General features: G+C 35.6%; 1 protein-coding gene across 1 annotated transcript in view; it reads left to right on the forward strand.

Annotated features, from left to right (window-relative positions):
* Positions 1–1073: 1073 nt before the first annotated feature.
* LOC149552332 (uncharacterized) overlaps positions 1074–22524 on the forward strand; it is a 97338-nt gene continuing 75887 nt past the window's right edge. The window contains exons 1-2 of the mRNA XM_089787869.1: positions 1074–1927; positions 2026–2094. Of these exons, the coding sequence (XP_089643995.1) occupies positions 1103–1927; positions 2026–2094 (894 nt within the window). The 5' untranslated portion in view covers positions 1074–1102. The remainder of the gene's footprint in view (positions 1928–2025; positions 2095–22524) is intronic.

The following is a 22524-nucleotide window of genomic DNA, read 5'->3' on the forward strand; positions in this document are numbered from 1 at the left end:
TAGAAATAAACAAGGTTGGCCTCACTAACATGAAGATTATCAATTAACAATCTTTGTCACTCCAACAATATAGCTTGCAATCCTCAAAACAATGAACCAATCATGTCAAGGACACAATGACAAGTCCTCAACATGTCACATCTATCACACCCAAAGTTATGTCGTGCTGGTTCACACTAAAACATTTATAATTACACCACCTCTTCTTGAACACTTCCTATACACCAAAATGCCAATCTTTGATAAATCAACTACAACTCACTTTAACATTAATGCAATCCTCTACAAATTAACATAACTACATGCATCCCTTAATACCTTTGTTCTTTTACTTCTTTTGATTGTTAACAAAACAATCTCACCAATCCAATCATTTTTCAAAACATTCTACAACATTGTTTGAACAAAGAAATATGTTGACATCAATGACAACACATCTTTCAAATATGTGAAAGCACATATTTGCCCAATATTCCAAGAAATGTTTATATTTAGTGGACTCCACTAATATAGACTAGTATGACAATTGAAAGTAGGTTATTGTAAATGTTGTAAGCATAGATATGTTGATATTGACCAATTATTTTGATCATATATAGATTTTCGATATGTATGTTAATTTTATGTAATTTAATTTTTTATATTTCCTTTGATTATACTTAGAATATCCATGTTAATAAAATAAAAACTTGAATTGTAAATTTTTTAATGTACAAAGTTTAATTTTAGAAACACAAAATAGATTAGTATAAAATAATATACTAGTTATAACTACTTAACTACATTTATCAGTCCATATCTCTTTAATTGAAAATGTTTAGGTATATGATCTATATGAATTTTTAATCTTAACAAAAATGATTTGCAATCTCCTATAATAAAAGAGTTGAAATTAAACCAAGTGGAAAAAATATTAAACATGAATTTACATTTATTTACTTAAAAAATTACTAAAAGAAATTGAGAGCTACTTAAATAAAATTGGTGCATCAGCACTATGGAGCCTCGCTGTAAATTTTGTTTGGGTCAGAAATTCGATCTATCAAAGGTGACATGTGTATGAGAGAGGAGACAGTCATCTGCAGGGAAGGCTCCAATATCAATGGAGGTGGGATTCCCTGGCCATGCAGCCTCTACCACCATTTCCAACAACAGCAATTCATGGTTTACAACATCATTTTCCTCATCTCTGGATGATGATGAATTTGGAGATTTCGAATCCGTTCCTGCACAACAAAAAGATGAGGGCTTTTCATTTGATTTCTCCGGATCCACCAATTTTACAGCCCCTGCTATGGTTGTTGACAACAACGATAATGGTGAGAACGAGTGGGGAGACTTTGTGGATTTTAATACAAAGACGGACAGAGACATTTCCAAACCCTTGCCGTTGTTTTTGTTCGGCGATGAAGAATTAGATGATGGGGGAGGAGGAGGAGACAATCTATTATTGAATGACTTAGAGAAGGTCAAGAGCTCTTCTGGCACTGGCACTGGCACTGTGGCTGGCGTTGAGTTCAATGATTTTATTGCGACTCTATACAAGCAAGCTGAGAAGAAGAAAGAGAGCCAGAAAGAAGCTCAAGAAGATGCGAGCAAAGGGGGATCTGCGCAGCTCAATGATCACTCATTTCAAAACAATGGAAACTTGGAGTCAAGTGATCCCTGGGAATTCAAAGATGTCTTCTATCAGCATTCCCATCCTAATGTTAATGGTAATAACGACATCAAACAAAGTGGTGATGGGGACGATGACAAAGAATTGCTATTCTCATTATACGAATCCCGATCTCATTCTAATTCTGAATTGGTTGGCGAGCACTGTCTTCAACAAAATGAAGACACAGTGAAGGCGGTTCGCACATTTTATGATAAATTGAGAGCATATTCACATTCAGTTGCATTCGGACATATCTCTCAATTGGAGGTACAGTTAATTGCCATGCCCGCCTACCTGTTGCACCCATGCACTTTTAAAGACATTTGGAGATCTAATGTCTGGAATCTTGCTATGCTTTTTTGCAGAAAAAGTTTTCAGCTGCGTCACAATCTAATCGTCTCGACGAGTCAGATGCATTCCCCAAAGAGATTCAGGTGTGCTTTCAAGCAAAAAAATGTTGCTTATTATTTGTTATTTATCAGCACTACAATTTCAATGAAATATTTCTCGCCCCATTTCCCAAGACACTGCATCATGTTGTATACCACATCAGATAGTATTTCACCAACTCCCAAACTTCAAGATGCAAATAATTGAAGGGCGAGAAAATACTAAACTTAAATGTACAGAAATATGTCTGCATCCTGTGGTCTAGCGATGCAGAGGAGTTTACACTTATTACCACAGCCACAAAAACTAGAGTAGCACATCTGGAGCTTCTCCTTATCCTGTAGAAATCAGACTTGTAACACTAATTTTTTCTATTGAAAATATAGAATCAACTAGTATAACAGAGATCGATCACCATCTTTTGCATCAGCATAAGCAGTGTCTGTGTATGATTTTACTCGGCATGTACAGCATCTATGTATATTTTTTCATGACTGTACATAAACTTTTTATACAGGCCTATACATAATGTTGAAAAATTTACAACAAAACTGGGAACAAAAAATCACAAAAAGAGCTTCTTTTAAAAATGTTTTGTTTTTCAATGCTAGCTCCATCCATCTTCATCTCCTTGCTCTGCATCTTCCCTGTGAGGGCCAGAATTCCAATGACCTTCAGTAGCCAAATCAGATGGATCTTCACCAGAAGCCTCTGCTGTGTTCCTTTTCCATTCTGTTATCTTCTTCAACAGTAATTGTGTTGTAATCGGTAGGTTCATTATACCTTGGGGCTTCAATTTGAGTCCCCTCAACTTCATTTATATTCTGGATGTCTTTGGCAAAAAGGATGGTTACACCTTCTTTCAGCAAGCTATGGAATCTCTCCTTTGGAATCTGAATGGTGACCGAAACCTCAGCCATAATAACAAATTGTGTGAGTTTATAATTAAACTCAGCGAGGACCCTTTTTTTGCCTTGGAAAATCTCATCATTTCTCTGCCTCCAAATAAACCAAAGAACTTCAGAAGTAAGAACAATCCAGAAGTCATTGAGTTTGCAATCAAATTTGTCCACATAACCAGCCAAGATTTCTTGCCAAGATAAACAAGATCCATACAAACTCAAACCATCGACTCCAAGTACAGTGGACCAAACTTTAATAGCCCATGAGCATTTAAAAAGCAAATGTTCATAAGATTCAACACAATTACAGACATCACATACAATGGTGACCTTAGAACCCTGAGACACATAATGACCAATTGCATGCTTTTTCAATAGAAAAATCCACTTAAAACAAACCTTTTTGGGCTCCACATGAGAATGCCATAATAGTTCAAAAATTAAATGCCACTTATTGTTAGACCAATTCAAACCCCAAACTCGGTTAACTTGATTAAATTATTTATCACTATCATTCATCATATTATAAATTTGCTTGCAAGAAAAATTCATTATAGGAGTGTTGTCCTTCCATTTAATGTATTCAGTATTATGAAAAGAAGAGATACACCAGGGAACCAGTTACCCACAGCCTTAGCCAATAGAGTGTATGTTTTCTTGAGAAGCTGGAAGATCAAATTTGTTACTTAATTCAGCCCAAGAGTACATCCTGTTATCAACAATAATATCTTTAATGTATGATATTCCTTTTTTATTCCAACTTTTTGCTGAACAACATTGTGTGAGGACCAATGGTTTATCATTTAGATAAACTCCCCACCATAAGGATCTGTCGGTAACAGCAAAAAAAGGATTCCTCCCTACAGCACTTCTGAAACATAGTAGTGGTTGAATATCCTTCCAAGCTTTCCACAGAGCAGAGAAAACCCTAGAGCCAAAAACTTTGATGTCAGAGTCTCCTAACAATATGTCCAAAAAAGGAATGTTACCCCAATTTTTGCCCTTCTTAATGACTGATCTCACCACATTATTCCTGATGAGAACTTTCCATGGTTCATTTCCTTCTATAGCTTTTATTAGTCATTTGGAGATAAGTGCCCTGCCCTGTTTTTTCAAATCCTTAATTCCTAAACCACCCTGTTTCCTTGGGGTACAACACCACTCCCACTTGACATTATGCCTTTTCCTATTACCCAGTCCATCAGACCATAGAACATCCCTCATAATCTTCTCCAATTTATTTGTTTGAGCACTCGAAAACAACCATGTAGAGGCATAATAAATTGCATGAGAAGATAGAACTTTCTGTACTAACTGAAGTCTACCAGCAAGAGAAAGCATGTGAGATTGCCATTTGATGTGTTTCCTTTCTACCTTTTTAAAAATCCAGTTCCACATTTCATTCAAAGAGGGGTCAAGGGCAAATGGAATTCCCAAGTATCTAACAATAGTGCTCGGACCAGACCATTGCCATCCTTTCCCCTCAAGCCAAGTGGGAGGGGTGTTGTCCCAGCCAAGGATAACAGATTTATGTGGAGCAATCTTGGCACCAGATGCTCTGCAGAACAACTCAATTTTGGATACAACTCTATCAAAATTGTCCTCTTCCATGTTCACAAATAGTGCTGTATCATCAGCAAACTGGTCAACCAAGAGTTCATCATTGTTAGGCTGTCATGTCCCCAATTTCTGCCCTTTCTTAGTGACAACATTTCTAGCAAGGTTGGTCTATTATCTGGTTCTCATAGGCTAGCAGAGCGTAGAGGGAACCAACCCAGGGGCTTTGAGAGTCATGCATGAGCTTCCCAAGTAGTTTGGAGCAGTAGACAACAGTTTCCTACAATTTAGGAGGGATTGACTAGAAGTGGTCTAGGAGGCATTTGGAGACCTCGGCGAACGTTTTGGAGACTTAGAGTGCATCTCCTATTTTTTAGGAGGCATTCCTATTTTTTAGGAGGAACTCCTAGTTCAGTGACAGTTCTCTCAGAGGTGCACACAGTAGGGGAGAGTCATTGGGACTCAATTTTGGTTGATTGGGGCAGTCTCCTACTTTTTGGGAGCATCCCTAGATTTTAGGGATGGACTGCCAGTTGACCCATCTTGTCCAGCATCAGTCACAGACGGGTGACAAGGTCAGATTCATGTTTGACTGGTCATTTTGGGCCTTTTGGGACCATTTGGGAAATATTTTAATATATTTAAAAAGTTGGTGATTAAATAAATTAAAATAAGGGTAATAATATAACCATTTTGGAGTAATAAGAGGATTTTGGCTTCAGTTGATCATGTACACCTATGTGTTATAGCTCGTTGGAAAGGTCTCGAATTATTATACATGATTTTTACTATCTGTAAACTTTTTGGTGCCTTCAGCTATGGAATTTTAATAAAGTAATGTTTTTCCTATAGCATGGACGACTTTAATTGGGAAAATGTTATTTTATTATATTTTATTTAAAGGGCAAAGTGTAATTTCCCTTTAGGGTTCGATTTACAATTGGAAGGGGATATAAAGAGATGAAGACCTAATTTCTTATTATCTTTTGCATATTGAAAAACTTGTTTTTGTGAATTGGCTCTGAGAGAGCAATTCTTCATCTGGGACGCAAACCCCAGGTTTTGGATTGGCTGGGATGTAGCCCTCAGCAGTTATTGGCATTGGATTCTTCAGACAGTGTGCGTTGCTATCAGGGATAGAGTATGCCATTCTTTATTGTGGATTCAGGTTGCAGATTTATGGTTTCAGCATTGCAGATTGATTCTTTCAGCTGTGACATGATCCTTGTAGTCTTAGGGCCGCCATTTACAGCAGGTACACCCCACGTGGAATATAGGGAATGCTTGTATTCAACCTCAGATGTATCCTTGATTCATGTTCATTATTCACCATCCAGTTTGGCATCATTGTTGGATGTAAGCTCCTTGGAACTACATTGGATTTATTATTTGGCTTTATAAATCAGAAATCTGCCTGGTACGATTTATAGCAATCCTGATTTGGCTCTATGCTCTTATTTATTTTCAGTCTCCTTTCATGTTTATTGTTCATTATTCATTACTATTGTGAAAACTATTAAAAAACACAAAACAAAAACAAAACCTTTTGCAACTTCTGTCTAATCTCAAAGACCATCAAAGAAATCACAGGAAAATATAGTTTATTAATTTAAAAACTACAGCAGATCAGCAAGGGCATCCATCAGGGATCTTTCATAGGCAAAGAAATACCTTTAATTAGGGGGCCAAACTCAGTAGATTTAAGAATATAGTTCATAGCATCCGCAGCAATAACATACAAAGCAGGGGCCAAAGGGCATCCCTGCCTAATAGATCTCCCCAACGGAATAGATTCAGATGTTTCACCATTAATCTCTATACAAGTATTAGAATCCTTGAACAAGATATTGACCCACTGACAGAAATAATCAGGAAATCCAAATTGTTTAAGCATAACTATAACAAAGTGCCACTCAATCCTGTCATATGCCTTCCCAAAGTCTAACAGAATCATTACTGAATTTTGGTTATCAGCTTTAGCCGAGTGCATTGCTTCCCAACTGGTAACCAAATTCTCTAGTATGAACCTGCCTTTGATAAATCCAGTCTGAGTCTCCGAAATGATACTATCCAAGACTTTTGCAATTCTGTTGGCCAACAATTTAGCAATGATCTTATAAGATTGTTTAAAAGGGTAATTGTTCTCCAATTTTTCACTTGCAATTTGTCCCCATCTTTAGGTAAAAGTTTGATTAGTTCTTGATTAATCTTAGCTCCAAGAGACCCATTATCAGCAGCAAATTGATAGACCTCAAACAATTCACTAGCAATCCAGTCCTTATTTACTTTATAAAATTCAGCTGGCAAACCATCAATACCGGGGGATTTCCCATTAACCAGAGATGAAATGGCTTCTTCAATTTCCTGAACAGAAATTTCCTTTCCTAACATGTTACTTTGTTCTTTATTAATCTTGGAAGATATAATACTAATGCATTGATCCATACATATCTGCTTTCCTTCATCTTGTTCTGAAGAGAATAAGTTCTTATAGAACTCATAAAAAGTGAGCATTATATCATTATTGCAAGTGCTAATCCCCTTATCAGTCTGAATTCCAGGAATTGCTTCTCTGCATTGTTTAGCCCTGATGATATTAAAGAAATATTTAGACCCCCTGTCACCATCCTTCATCCAATTTGCTTTACCCCTGATTTTCTGTCCACGGATCTTTTATTGTTTGAGAACTCTTAATTTATTTTTGTTATCACATAATATTCTTTCTAGAATTTCATCATTACCCTTATTCTGCAACTTAATTTCAGTTTCTAGCAATTGAGAGTTAAGTCTTTTCTCTTCTTGATTTCTATCCTTAGCCTCTTTTGTACCAGTAGTTTGGAGTAATTTCTTCCAGGCCTCAACAAGCTGCTCCCACTTCTCAATGGGTGAACAACTACTACTTCTGAATTTAGATAATACAGTAGCCATTTGGAGGGCATCCAGATTGTACTGATTATCTAGCAGTGAGACATTAAGCTTGAATAAGGTTTTCTTACATTGATGCTCATCTTGTTGCCCCTCCTTATTAATATTAATCATTCCACAAATAGGAGAGTGGTCAGACATACTAACAGGAATAACATTGATGGGGTATTGTCCAGCCTTCTGTATGGTACTCATTTCATGCTTGTTGATGTAAATTCTATCAAGTTTACAGTAAATTCTGGCCTTATTCTTGTAACACTAATTGATTCAACAGGACCTCCATATAGAATAATGATGTGTAGCAGTATTAATTATTTACAGAATTTGTAACTTTTTTTGAGAGACAAACAAGGCAGACGTCTGATTTTTTTAATATTTGAGCCTGCTCATATATTGCAGTCTGGAAACTCTTAACAGTTTTAAAAAATGCTATGGTTTATAAGTGTTTGAAAAATAATAGCAAGCAAAATAAAAAATTCTCATAGAAAATGGAGTTTGTTTGATCAGCTCTCACTCAAATATGTTTGTTGTTTAGTGCAAAAGATCGACTACAATGTAGCATTGCAGTATTTCTTGTGAGGCCTTATTTCCATAAAAAACTCCCTTTCTAGATAGGACCCTCTTTAGCATGTTCCAAATGTATTGTTGACTTCTAATTGATTCAATATAACCTTAATATACGATGTTGACATTGTCTTGGAGCAGCAATGATTCTGTGCATAATCTATATCATGACACACAAACACGCAGACATCTGATTTCCTGTATTTGGGCCTGTTCACATCTGTTATCTGCAATGAGGAATTTCAACTGTTCTGAAATAAACTGTGGTTTATAAGTGTAGGAAACTGAACAGTAAGCAATATAAAAAGATCCCATAGATAATGGAATTTGGTTGATCAATTTACAATCAAATATATTATATCTTGATTTTTTAGTACAAAAAGTCCATTTAATATTTTTGTATGAGATACCAAATCAACTCCATTTTTAGAGAGTGAGATTCTCTTTTGGTATTGATGTGGCATTCTCTTCAATGAGATGTCCACCTTCACCCCTCTTTTGGTCTATTTTGTGGCCTATTGTGTAAGCCTTGGGATGGGCAAGTTTATGTGATGAAATGTTGAATTTGTGATTGTTATGTGTGTTTATGTGTACATGGAAAGATGTAGATTTGTAACTGTTGTTTTGTGGTTGTTTGTACACTTTTGGTGCCTAGTTCTCCTAGCTCGGGGGTGGCCTTGTAACGGCCTAGGCTGGGAGGTGAGCTCTCCATGGCATAGTATTTCTTGTTGTTGGCAGGTTTAATGGGAGGAGTTGCAAAAGCTTGAAGTGGAGAGTTCTTGTAGATGTATTTTGTTGTTGAAAAGTAAAGGCATTGTTGTAACTTAATGTGGGAGAGTCTCCCATCAATTTGTATTTTCAGTTTTACTTAATGTTATTTGTGAAAAGAATGAGAAATGTAGGATTAAATATTCTGTTTTATGATAAGTATTTCAAAAATCTGAATGTAAGTTGTAGAAAAGAAAAAGAGAAATGTAGGATTAAATATTCTGTTTTATGATAAGTATTTCAAAGAAGATCCAAATGTAAGTTGCAGCCAAAAAAAAGAACAAGTAGGGATTAAGTCTGCTCTATAGTAATAAAAAGAAAGTAATGTGCATTTCCAGTTTTATGAGTAAGGGCTTGTAAATCTCCTATGTAAAATGGAAAAGTTAGCTGTAAAAATAAATAAAAAAATGAGTGGTTTGTGGCATAGAAATTTAAGGCATGACAGTGTGCATAACCAAGTGAAACAAGGCAGGGTAGGTTGAATTCCAAAACATTTCAGTATTTATATATATTTTTAATACTATTAAGGTAGGAGTGCATTTCCTGATTCCAAAGCTGGTTTTACCTTTATGAGGGTTTTCAAGGATAAAAATGTGTGTTTAAATCTCGTATCATATTTTTCTTTCCTTCTTGTTTGTCACATGTTTTGATTATAAGTAGCCCAATTCATTGTTATATTGATCCTCCGTTTCTACAACTAGTTGTGGGTGAGATCAGTGTTCAATTTGGCATTAGAATGGTTACAAATCATTCAGGTCTGTGGAAAATAGTGGTAGTCATAATATGACAAAGAACAGGTTTGCAGAGAAGAATTATTACCTAGTGACCCAAACGTCTCTGCTTGAAGATGGAATAAATCAGTGTTCCACCAGGTTTGGGGACATTTCCTGGGGGAATGGGGGTAACATGTTTTGGGTCAGGGGTATGTGGGGCCTAAGTTTGAGAACACCAGGAGAAAAGGTGTGGGGGTGCTAATCGAATACATATAGCATTTTGGCAGTAGTATTCAAATGTCAAATGCCAAAATTGAAAATATCAAATATGGACATAGCAACTAGAATTTTAAAATTTTCATTTCTTAATCATATTAATTATGATCCAATTTTCATTAAAATTACAATAACTGATCAAGTTATCAAGATTCAACAACATTCAAACTTCAAACTTGAAAAACAAAATATAAATATTAATAGTAATTACTAATAGTATAAACTCTAGAAATAAAGTCTAATGACTCTATTTGGCCCTAAGTTGCTTGCTTAACTCCTCAATGTCCTCATCACTTGAACTCCTGTACCTCACATTCTCAAACTCAACCATAACAATACGAACCAGCCCCATCTTTGTAGCACCATCATTAATATGTGCATGACAGTAGTGGTTGCAAAAAAGACTAAATGTCTTTTTTATAATTTTATTAGCTTTACGTGAGTTAGGGTTGCACTCTAGTTTTTTAAAGTTTTGACTTTGCTGAAATTGTTTGGGATTCCTTTGCCTCATTGAGGGACACTTGGGAGTCTTTGAGACATCCAAGTGCCCCCGAAACGACATCCCTCCTGAAAGAAACATCTCTTCTTGTGTGGAAAATGTCTTTGGGTCGGCGAAGATATGGTTTGGAGGCATCCCCCTTGTCCCCGAGATGTCCTTGTCTTGAAAACTTCATGTCTTTCAGAAGGGAGACGTCCTTGAGGAAAACTAGAATAATAATTTGAGAATAGAGAGCCTTGAAAATCAAAAGAATTGTGTGATTACTCTCGAGACCAACATAGAACTAGCAATGGAAATTCAGATTTGGCTGGGACAAATAAGAACAAATGAGCATAGGTAACCCATGCTAGGTGGGGTCATGGGTGGGTGTGGGAGGGGGCTTAGAGATTGCAAGTATGAGCTGGTTGGTGCATTTGTGAAAAACTTGGGCATTCAGTGAAACAATTTGACAAAACTTATGCTGCCTCTTCAGTATAGCATTGGCCAAGAATCTTGATATCAACAGCATTGAGATTGAAGCGGACTCAAACATCACTATAGATATGATAAACTTGAAGGATGTTAACCACTGGTCTTATAAGAACATTACTGATGATGCTAAGGAAATCCTGAAGTCCGTTTAAAACTATGAACTCCACCATGCATACAAAGAAGATAACTAGGTTGCTGATTTACTTTCTAATATGGGTGGCTTGCTTTGTGACCAATCGTATTGGTAAGAGGAGGGGACCCTTCCTCCTAACATTAGATTGGAGCATTTCTAATGAATCTAATTATTTTCTTAGTATGAACCACCAACGATTAGCATGTCATGGAGTAATTTATATATACTTAAGTTATTATATCAACTTAGGTATCCTTACAGAAGACGAGAGAGATTATTATTAGTTATGACAAGTCCTTTCACAGTGATAACAAGAATTTGCTCTGCATCAACCTCAACTTTGATTTGTAGTCTAACACTAAGCTTTACAAGCTTGAGGGTTTTAAGAGGAACAAGTTGTATAGTAGGAGATGGGCTTAGGATTGAACCTTCTTCCTGTGAAAAAGCTAGAGACAATGCCCGCTATTTGAAATATTTAGGAAAGGAGGCCTCACTCCTAGTACAAAAGCCAGCAATGGTTACAACTTGGTGGTTAAAAATGAGTTTGAAAGATCATGGAAAAGCCAAACTATCTATTTTAGTGGAATTTCATTCAATATTTCAGCTAGGCTTATCGCTCTTGCTATGGGATTGGAAATGGAGGGAATTAAGTTGAGAAAGCAATAAAATGTGGAGATCACTAGCATATTGAGGCATCTCTTATAAGGGGGGTTTCCAAGTTTAAAAATGGATTCAAGAAAGATGACCTTCCTAAGCATTAAACTAAAGTGGTTGATATCCTCATCAAGCATTTTAACCCCATGGGCAGATACAAATGGGTATACACTTCCCACTTTCCCATGCTCAATCATCTTTGTCATAGGAAACATATGAGCTTTCCTTTTTCTTGTTAAGCTTCCTTGAACAATGTGTCCAAAATGTGCTTTTGGGAATCTAACTTACTCTTGTATCAATGCCTAATATATTGCATGCACAAATTTGAATTTGCTAAAATTCCCATGCCAACATTGTCCCCTAGGGTTGTAAGCCCAACCAAGATCCCACCCAGGTAGAGCAATGATATTTTTTTTACAAATTAGGTTCTGAAGCTACTTATGTAATGTTCCCTCTTTCTGCTGCTGTTCGAATGTTGTAACCTGCAACAATTTGCCAGTATAATAGCGAAAATTGTATGTAAAACATATTAGCAATATTGGATTTAAGTAAATACTAATCTAAACACTACCCAAGCTATCCTTCCTAATCCTTTGGGAGAAATCCTTTCTCCATTCACCTAACCCTTTGGTAAGAATTATATCTCGATTAGGTAATTGTCATAAAAAGAGCTTCTCCCTTAGGCCTCTTTGGGATCTCTGGAACACTACTTGGTAGAGATCCCACGTCTACCAAGTCTCTTATCTCTAACATATGCATATGTTTGACCACTACAATATATATATTGTCTCTAAGAGATTCTCTGCAAATCTCTCTCAAGGATTCCAATTTGCAATCCTGACATTCGATTATGAATGTCCTCTAGTCTTTGAGTTTTCTCTATAAGAACTCGACATTCATTTAGAATGCCCTCGATCAAGTTTAAGTTGATTTCTCTAATGATAGTTACTCCTTAAGAAAAAGGTAATATGGATCTATTATTAATAATAACAATGTTATCATACCTATATTCTTTGTCTTATGGCTAATCACAATAAATGCACTTGCTTATATATGCCGATGGGAAAAAAAAGTCTTACTCTATTGCTCTTGTCTAGTATGGAGGCTTGGCACACGCTTTTCCCTTATATATCAAATTTGGTTTTAATATATTCTCAACCTTTTTTACTAGGATTTCTCTTGGTATCTCTATTATTCTCTGAAAGGGAAGGTTATATACTATTTTTATAGCCATTTGAAAATATGCTAAGCAAACATTGTCATACTAGTATTCGTCACCTAACTGTTCTGTCCGACTTCTCAATGTGTCTTGCGATGGTTGGGTCACAATTTGTACGCTATCTGTCTCAATGTCTCTTGATTATGTGAACTTCCCTTTCTTGGAGGATGTCTACGTACTTCTTATGATCATGCCCTTATTCCCACTTTGTTTTTCTATTGTGGTTCTTGCTTTAGATATTTCTTTGTACAGATGGTATATTAATTCTGTTTACTACTCTGTTCTCTCCTTCGTTTCTTCCTTATATTTATCGGGTAAGTGTACTGTTCAAAACCCAATGCCTGTAGTTCATTGCTGACTAAGTCTCCCATCTATGCTGGTAAAGGAGTATGTTCTCCATTACGAGGATGTTCTCTATTTTTTTAGATTGCATCTTATGTCATCCTAGTCTTGGGATTCTTATTCGTTGTTGGACTTCCTCCTAGCGATTCACCATACCACGTTTTGTTTGTCGAGTCTACTTGGTAACGATTGTTCACTTTCCTGTTCATTGCCAACCTTAACTTATTTTGACGGGAATCCTATCCTTAGCATCTATGAAGGATGTATCCGGTATTTAGTTTTGGATTTACCACTTCATTTTTATAACTCCTTATATTTTCTCCTGATTTCCAACTTTAGATTGTACTTCTGTCGTTGTTGGCAAGTGTTTGTGATGATCTTCCCGTGATGATAATTTGTTCTGCTACCAGCGGTCTTTGATTTGATTGCAACTATGTTTCTAAGTCACTTGATAGCAGACATATTTATAATTTCCAACTATGGATATACGTCTCTGCATTTTTGCTATGGTTTGATATAAACAGAAGTGTTTGTTTTTGTTTTCTCTTCTTATTCATCGATAGTAATCACAACTGCTTCCTTGTGCAAGGTATATCCTTATTTGCAGATGTATTGCTCCATCTTCCTCCCTACCTCCTATCTTTCGATTGCTATGGTTATTTTATATATATTGAGTAGATGGTATGAAAAGACATGGTCTTTGGCCTTGACTAATTGTCTTCTTAATCCCAAGAACTAATCCTGCATTTATCCTTTTATATTTTGTGACTATTAAAATACTAATATTTCATTTATTATTAAGAGATAAATTGTCTTCTACATCATATTAATAAACTTATACCCTTATTATAATCATGTGCTATGATGCTTTATATTGGTTAAGATTAATTTTATAACTATGGATAAGGTCCCTATAACATGTTATATATGCTTTGAAATAGATTAATTTGTATGGCTTTCTCGGGTCATGACAGTCCAACCCTCCCCAATTTGCTTGTCCTCAAGCAACAATATATTTTCTCTCTAATTGTGACAGGCAATTAAACTCAAGGTGATTTTTCTATCCTTTTCTAGTGACATGATTTTAGAGCATCCTATAATGATGCCTATTTGAGTTCATGGAAAATCCTTGTTGCATATTAACCTGTCTCAAATTTCATTAGTCTTCTACTATCCTAGATGGATTAGATAGAATCACCGTTGTATAGGCTTACCAATGTGAAGTATATTCATGAAGTAACACATTATGGACAACGATGCATGAAGGCACAAAACGCAATGCATATACGTAATTTTTGTTATTTTCCTCTTTATCGACTAAAAGGATTTCCTATTTTCAGTATTACCCTACAGGATGGCAAGATCATGCTCTGATACTGTTGTCCTGCATTTTGTCACCACAAAATGTAGGTAACTGTACGAAACTTTTTCAAATTAGTTTCGCATTTCTCTGAATTTATTTCATTATTTAATTGGTTAGTATTGATCAACCAATCGGTACCAATTGATACAATGAATCTTTTTATTGAAGGCCTTTGTCAAGTCTTTTTTGTTTTTCTTTTTGTCAAGCCTTTGCTTAATTTTTTAGGCCTTCACAGTCCGTTCTTTCCTTTTGAGTTTGCGTTTGTTTGATTTTAGTCCTTTGGTTTTGCTCATGTCATGCCTTTCGTTTTCCCCTTCGATTCAGTCTAACCTAGAGGTCAATCGGAGTTGTCAGTCAAGAGATATGATCATTTTAGTGCCTCAAAAGTGGACATTTTAGGTGCGACAACACGAATTAAAAATATGATATTATATTTGCATTTTGACATTCACTTTTTGAAAATATAACATTTTATTCACTTTTTGTTATGTTTTAAAGTTACTTTTCATTTAAATTTATAACTTAAAGTGACTATAGTGCACTTTATGTTATAATTTTAAGTTGAGTTACTTTTTAATTTTTCACTTAAAGTGACTATAGAACTATATAGTTACTTTTTAAATTTTTGATTTTTAAACCAAATACTTATATAAATGTCACTTTAATATAATGTTTATGTATTATATTGATTAATATGATGCATAAATGTTATTTTTGACCCATATTGATGACATTTTTATAAAAATAAGTGAAATGCATAATTTAAAAGCCTAAAAGTGGACATTTTATGTGCATATGCATGTAAAAAACCATGAAAAGTGGAAACTTTTCATGCTAATGCATATGAAAACTCATTTTGAGGACCTTTTTCAAGTCATTACATCAAAAGTTTGTAAAAGTGGACCTTTTTGATGCAATGACATGAAAAGTTGAGTTTTCATGCTTGTGCACGAAAAATGTGAGATATGTTTATAAAATATGTAAGTGACTCCAAAAAGTGAGATTTTGGAGACTTGCACATTTTAAAATATGTAATGGGCTTCAAAAAGTGAGATTATATCTCAAGACATTTTAAAACATGCATTGGACTCAAAAAGGTCCTATTTTGCCTTCCAACATGTTTTAAAATATGTACTGAACATAAAAATGTCCTATTATGTGAAGAAAACATGTTCTTGCTCCAAAAACCTCCTATTTTGATCATAACTTTTGATTATCTCCATAGATTTGAATGAAATCAGTTGCATTCATCATGTTTTGGAGAGGTGATCATTTTGCCCTCATCAAAAATCAAGTTATTGGACCCAAAAACGTGTTTGAAACTCCCAAGCTAGGGCATGTTGTTTGTATAAAACTCCATAAATCTTCAAAGTTTGATCACATTTTTGTATGGAATCAAATCGTTTTGGCCCTATTTGCTGATTACATCACATAGTGATCACCATTTTTGTGTTTAAACATCAAATCGTTTTGTTTGGAAGATCACATTTTTTGCTTGGAGAAACACGTTTTTGCTTAAAATGCCCAGAAAATTGGGGTTTTAATCCACTTTTATGTGTTTTAAAGTAACTTTTTTGCATTTGGAACCATGTATATCCATTTGGGGAAGTCGTTTTTGCATTCACAAGTCAAATATGACTTTACAACATGCATTTTTTAGTCACCTTTTTGCAAAAACAGCCTAGATTTTTGAATAAAAAAGTCATATTTTTGTTCAAAAAACTCAAAAAAATGCATTTCCAGCCCATACCTTTGATCAAGAGGGATTGTTTTTGAGTTTTAAATGCATAATATTGTTTTTCGAGACCATTTATTTGGCACTTTCATGTCAAATCCGACCATTGAATGTCCATTACATGCAAGTGCGGAAAAAGTCAAAAGGTTGTTTAAAAATCTTGATTTAAGGGAGAATTGGTCTTAAGACTATAAAACTTGCTATTTTAGCTCTTTCTCCTTCATTTTTGGCACATATTCTTCATGTAAGTGGACCTCTTCTTTCTTGCATTTTAATTCATGTTTATCCTTGCTAATTTTATGCATGAAATCGTTGAATGGATGCCATTTGTAAGAATCTTTGCCTTAGAATGTGCATTTTTCCTTTAAATTGAATTTCTCCTTCATTTTGATGTTTTTGGTTCTTCTCCAAGTTCCAAATTTGAATTTCATATTTGGAGTGCATTGCATCTTGGCATATTTTCAGTTGTTTTCAGAGGTATGTTTTTCTTTTGTTTTGGTTTTGTGTGTTTGTTGCTGGTTTTTCTCCATTTGGAGAAGTTGCAAGTTTTTTCTCAAAAACTTGTTTTTCCTTCATTACATGCGAAAGCGTTATCATTTTTCACATTCCATTTCCATGTCATTACACCTCACATCTCATCCGACAAATGTGATTACATGTTTTTCACCATCATTTGCCATTCACATATGTATGTAATCCCATTTTTCACTTCCATTTTCACCCATCTCACCTTTCATTTCCATTCGCACGACACGATTACATGAAATGTCTTACGTGTAATTGCATCTAAAAGGTCCAATTTTGACTAAAAGTCACTTTTTGAAAAGTCAAAAAGATGTCATTTTCTCCTCTCCATATGCATTCACACCTCCATGAGCAAATACATGTTTCCGTATCTTTCCATGCTTTCCATCTTAGCCTTCATCCGCATATGCATGTAAAGCATATCTTTCACTCACACTTGCATCTCATTTCACCCTCCACCTTTCGTTACATGTTACATTTACATGTAATCCATTTCCGTGCAGTGACATCTTGAAAGCCCAAGTCTCTTTTTGAAAATCAGCAATTTCCATTTACACGTATTCCCATGCGCCAAGCACTTTACTTCAAAAAAAAAAAAAAAAAAGGAGTTAAAGGTGCTGATGGAAAGTTGTTCCGAGTGTACATCCGAACATCGTCAAGAAGGTTTTCAAAGTGTCAAAGACTCTAGTTTGTGCTGATCTACAAAGGAGAATTCACGACAATTTGAGCGAAAAAAAATGGATCACATCAAGTTTCCACATGATAATGGACAATTCATCAAAGAGAGCTAAAGGTTGTCAAAAGACACAACACTATGGTTATCAAGATGAATGCAATAGTACAAGGTACAGGAACTCCCAATCCTGTTATCATCTAGGATTGCATTGTCAAGTACAAGGCCTTTCAGAATTGTTCTTTTCTCTTCCGTCTTCTTTCATGTTTGTAGTTGGAGAAGATGCATTACATGAAAAAGTGTAATTACATGTAATGCGAGTTACATGTGTATGTAAAAGATGTAATGTGAGTTGCACGTGTAGTTGCATGTAACCCTATATTTTCTCTTCTAGTTAGACTAGGTCAAAGTTGGTTGAGTTGCTCCCACTTTTTCCTCCACCTTTTTCTCAACTCCTGTGCCTATATAAAGGAGTGCTCCCTCATTGTAAAAATTATCTTTTGTTGTATGCAAGAAAGCTTTGCCACATTTTGCAAGCATAACTTTGATTGTGTAGTACGAATTTGGGAGAAAAGTGAATAAAAGAAACAATTGGATTCGAAGCTTTGACTGGAAGCAATTGTGATAGAACAAATTAGAAGCGTTGACTATAATTTGTGCCTATTGTCTTGATTCATGTTATTATTGTGTGTTCAATAAAAGAGCATAGAGAGTTAAGAAATAATTGAAGCCTGAGCTTTGACCAGGAACAATTGTGAAAATCCATAGCTAGAAGCTTTGTCTGTGGCTTGTATTTTCATCTTAATTCGCAAAATAGTTAGATTGTTCTTACTTTTAGGAGTCTTTGTGCCCTAATTGTAAAACTTTTACCATATAGAAGTACAACAGGACTTAGAGCCAAACTGGTACGTTTTGGCTAACCTTTGAGTTAGTTAAAATATATCGGTATCACTGTTTCCAGCTCATTATAGAAGTGTAATTAGAGATTCACCTTGCCCATTATTCACTTTACGAATAAGTGGATCCTTTCTTAAAGTTAAGAAGAAAGGATAATAGTAACACCCTCTTTATAAATCTCTCAATTTCTTGCTTACCTTGAGTTGATCCAAGGAACAGTGAGAAGGGGGAGCCTTCCCTTTAAGGTAGGAGAGACTCTGTCTCACACGCTGTGGCTGGTCATCCTATTTTGTGACTGAATTTTTACTCAAAACTGTCGGTTGCAAAATATCCACCCAACAGATACCACTATAATGTCCCCTCTTTTCGTTGCGGTTTGAATGTTGTAACCTGCAACCATTTGTCAGTATGATATCAAAAATTGTATGTAAAGCATATCAGCAATATTGGATTTAAGTAAATACTAATCTAAACACTAGTCAAGCTATCCTTCCTAATCCTTCGGGAGAAATCCTTTCCCCAGTCACCTAATCCTCTGGTGAGAATTCTATCTCGATTAAGTAATTTTCATAGAAAGAGCTTCTCCCTTAGGCCTCTTTGGGATCTCTGGAACACCACTTGGTAGAGATCCCACCTCTACCTAGTCTCTTATCTCTGACATATTTGACCACTACAATACATATATAATCTCTAAGAGATTCTCTACAAATCTCTCTCTAGGATTCCAATTTGGAATCCTGGCATTCGATTACAAATGCCCTCTATTCTCTGAGTTCTCTCTATAAGAACTTGACATTCATTTAGAATGCCCTCTATCAAGTTTAAGCTGCTTTCTCTAATGATAGTTACTCCTTAAAAAAAAGTGATATGGATCTATAATTAGTAATAACAATGTTATCATACCTCTATTCTCTGTCTTGTGGCTAATCACAATATATGCACTTGCTTATAAATGCTGATGGGAAAAATAGTCTTACTCTATTGCTCTAGTCTAGTATAGAGGCTCGGTGCACACTATTCCCTTATACATCAAATTTGGTTTTAATATATTCTCAACCTTTTTTACTAGGATTGCTCTTGGTATCTCTATTATTCTCTGAAGGGGAAGGTTATATACTATCTCTATAACCATTTGAAAATATGCTAAGTAAACATTGTCATACTAGTATTCGTCACCTAACTGTTCCATCTGACTTCTCAATGTGTCATTGGGTCACTATTTGTATGCTATCTGTCTCAATGTCTCTTGCTTATGTGAACTTCCCTTTCTTGGAGGATGTCTATGTACTTCCTATGATCATGCCCTTATTCCCACTTTGTTTTTCTATTGTGGTTCTTGCTTCATATATTTCTTTGTACAAATGGTATATAAATTCTGTTTACTACTTTGTTCTCTCCTTCATTTCTTCCTTATATTTATCAGGTAAGTGTACTGTTCAAAACCCGATGACTGTAGCTCATTGCTGGTTGAGTCTCCCGTCTATGCTGGTAAAGGAGTATGTTTTCCATTACGAGGATGTTCTCTATTTTTTTACACTGCATCTTTTGTCATCCTAATCTTGGGATTCTTATTCGTTGTTGGACTACCTTTTTCTTTTAGCAATTCACCATGCCACGTTTTGTTAGTCGAGTCTACTTGGTAATGATTGTTCACTTTCCTGTTTATCTCCAACCTTCACTTATTCTGATAGGAATCCTATCCTTAGCATCTATGAAGGATGTATCCGGTATTTATTTTTGGATTTACCACTTCATTTTTATAACTCCTTATATTTTCTCTTGATTTCCAACTTCAGATTGTACCTCTGTCGTTGTTGGCAAGTGTTTGTGATGATCTTCCCTCGATGATAATTTGTTCTGCTACCAGCAGTCTTTGATTTGATTGCAACTACATTTCTAAGTCACTTGATAGAAGATATATTTATAATTTCCAACTATGGATATACATCTCTGCATTTCTACTATGGTTTGATGTAAACAAAAGTGTTTGTTTTTGTTTTCTCTTCTTATTCATCGATAGTAATCACAGCTGCTTCCTTGTGCAAGGTATATCCTTATTTGCAGATGTATTGCTCCATCCTCTTCCCTACCCCCTATCTTCCGATTACTATGGTTATTTTATATATCTTGAGTAGATGGAATGAAATGATGTGGTCTTTGGCCTTGACTAATTGTCTTCTTAATCCCAATAATTAATCCCACATTTATCCTTTTATATTTTGTGACCATTAAAATACTAATATTTCATTTATTATTAAGAGATCGTCTTCTACATCATATTAATAAACTTATACCCTTATTATAATAATGCACTATGATTCTTTGTATTGGTTAAGATTAATGTTATAAGTATGGATAAGGTCCCTATAACATGTTTTAGATTAAGGTAAAACCATGTTTTGAAGGGACCCAAAACCCTTTACAAAAAACTAAAGATAAACATTAAGCACCACCAGGTTTTACAAGGACCTGAAATCTAAAGTTTTAAACAAAGAAACCAGGTTTTACAGGGCCCTAAAACCAAAAGTTTAAACCATAAAAAAATATCCAGGTTTTATAAGGAGCTAGAACCTAGAGTTTTAAACAAGTTGGAAAACAAAAAGCAAAAATCAATAAAATCATCCGGACCAGCAACCAGCACACTAGCTCCCACAACCGGCACCTACAATAGCTCTTTGATATTCACCACGTCTTTACCTGCTTCTGTAGTCTTCTAGATAATGTCAGCGGAAGCTAACACAGGAGCCTCAAGAGCCTTAGTGACCTTTTCCCTCATGCTCAGCCTAGTTCTCTTACTAGGTCCTCCTGGACTCCCCATCCCAACATTACCCTGAGACATTATCTCCTCGTCACTCTTCTTACCCAGACTAGCCTCCGTTGCACACAAACTAGAAGTGACCTATTCCATTCTTTGACCACTTTCCTTAATTAACGGAGCTCCTGCTCATATTCCTTGAGCTTTTTAGGGATGTTACCAATTTGTATTTCCATATGAGCTCTCATGGTGTATTCATAGTCCAACTCTTTCTGCATAACCCCCATTTTCCTCTTAAGTAACATAATTTCATTGTAAAGCCAAGAATCGCCCTGAAGGGAAGCCTCCACTTTAAGCTTAGTAGTGTGAAGAAAGAAAAATTTTGCTTCATGAGAATCTTCCCTGCCATCTACAACAGCCCTAGTCTCAGAATCAATAGCAGTAGTAACTGTATTGATTTGGATATCAGTATTGATATCTTGCTTCTCCATTCTCTCCTCTTTTTCCTCTTTACTCAGGCTGTTGTTCTTAGCAGCAAGGTCTTTATCCTCAATTTCCATACCAGTATCCTCCTCCAATTTCTCCTTGCTGACATTCCTCGCTGGGTGGGAAGGGGTGAGCACTTTGTTTCTCTTCATCCTCCCCGAGAGCTTCCGACCCAACATTCGAGTCAGTAATTCTATCCTTGCTACCCTCCACATTATCCTTACCAATCGACACCCCTTTGTTGCCAAAATATCCATCTAGATTGGAAGTAAGTTACCCCATTTCCATCTTGTCATCATTGTCAGAATTCTTAGATTCTGTGATTTCCTCCATGCTTTTCTTATTCCTCTCTCTTTTGAAAACCTTTTTTATACTCTTGCTATCAGTAGTGCCCTCCTCACATTTAACCTTAATTCTCTTAGAATGAGGATCATTACCAGACCCTTTCCTCTTCTCCGAAACCGGAGAGGGCTTAATGGCCTTGCTTTTACAGAAGTTTTTTATAAGTAATATTAAACCTTCATGACACACATGACGAGAATCTTTCTTCCTATGAGCATAGAGGCTTTGAAGCAGAGAATACTTCAGATAAAACGGAAAGGAGATCCTATCTTTGTGCCTAAAATGATTTGGGAAAACAAAGTGAAATTAATGGACTCTCTTTGCCCTACCATCAAGAATAAAATACTCACGAATATATGACAACATGTCTCTCCAGGGGACCTTAATTTGTTTCAGGTCGTAGAAGTCACCATTTTTTTCCAAATTTTTCTCTTCAGTTTTCGTCTTCGAGAATTTCTTAAAAGCCGCGTTCGAGACAGTAGTCTCCTTACTGAATTTTATCCCTTCCATGGGAAGCCCTGTAAGCTTAGAAATGAATTCTTTAGTCAAGTTCACCGTGACCCCATGCAAAGTGTCCCTTTCTTCAAACCAATTTTTGGAAAATGTCTCTGTAATGTGAAGTTTATACACATGGAGTCTCTCAATGTAAGTTGTTACTTTCCCCTTCTGCAGAAT

Source organism: Cupressus sempervirens, chromosome 6 (genome assembly GCF_028749045.1).
Source record: "Cupressus sempervirens isolate cs-2001-9-10 chromosome 6, ASM2874904v1, whole genome shotgun sequence".
NCBI classification, from domain to species: domain Eukaryota; kingdom Viridiplantae; phylum Streptophyta; class Pinopsida; order Cupressales; family Cupressaceae; genus Cupressus; species Cupressus sempervirens.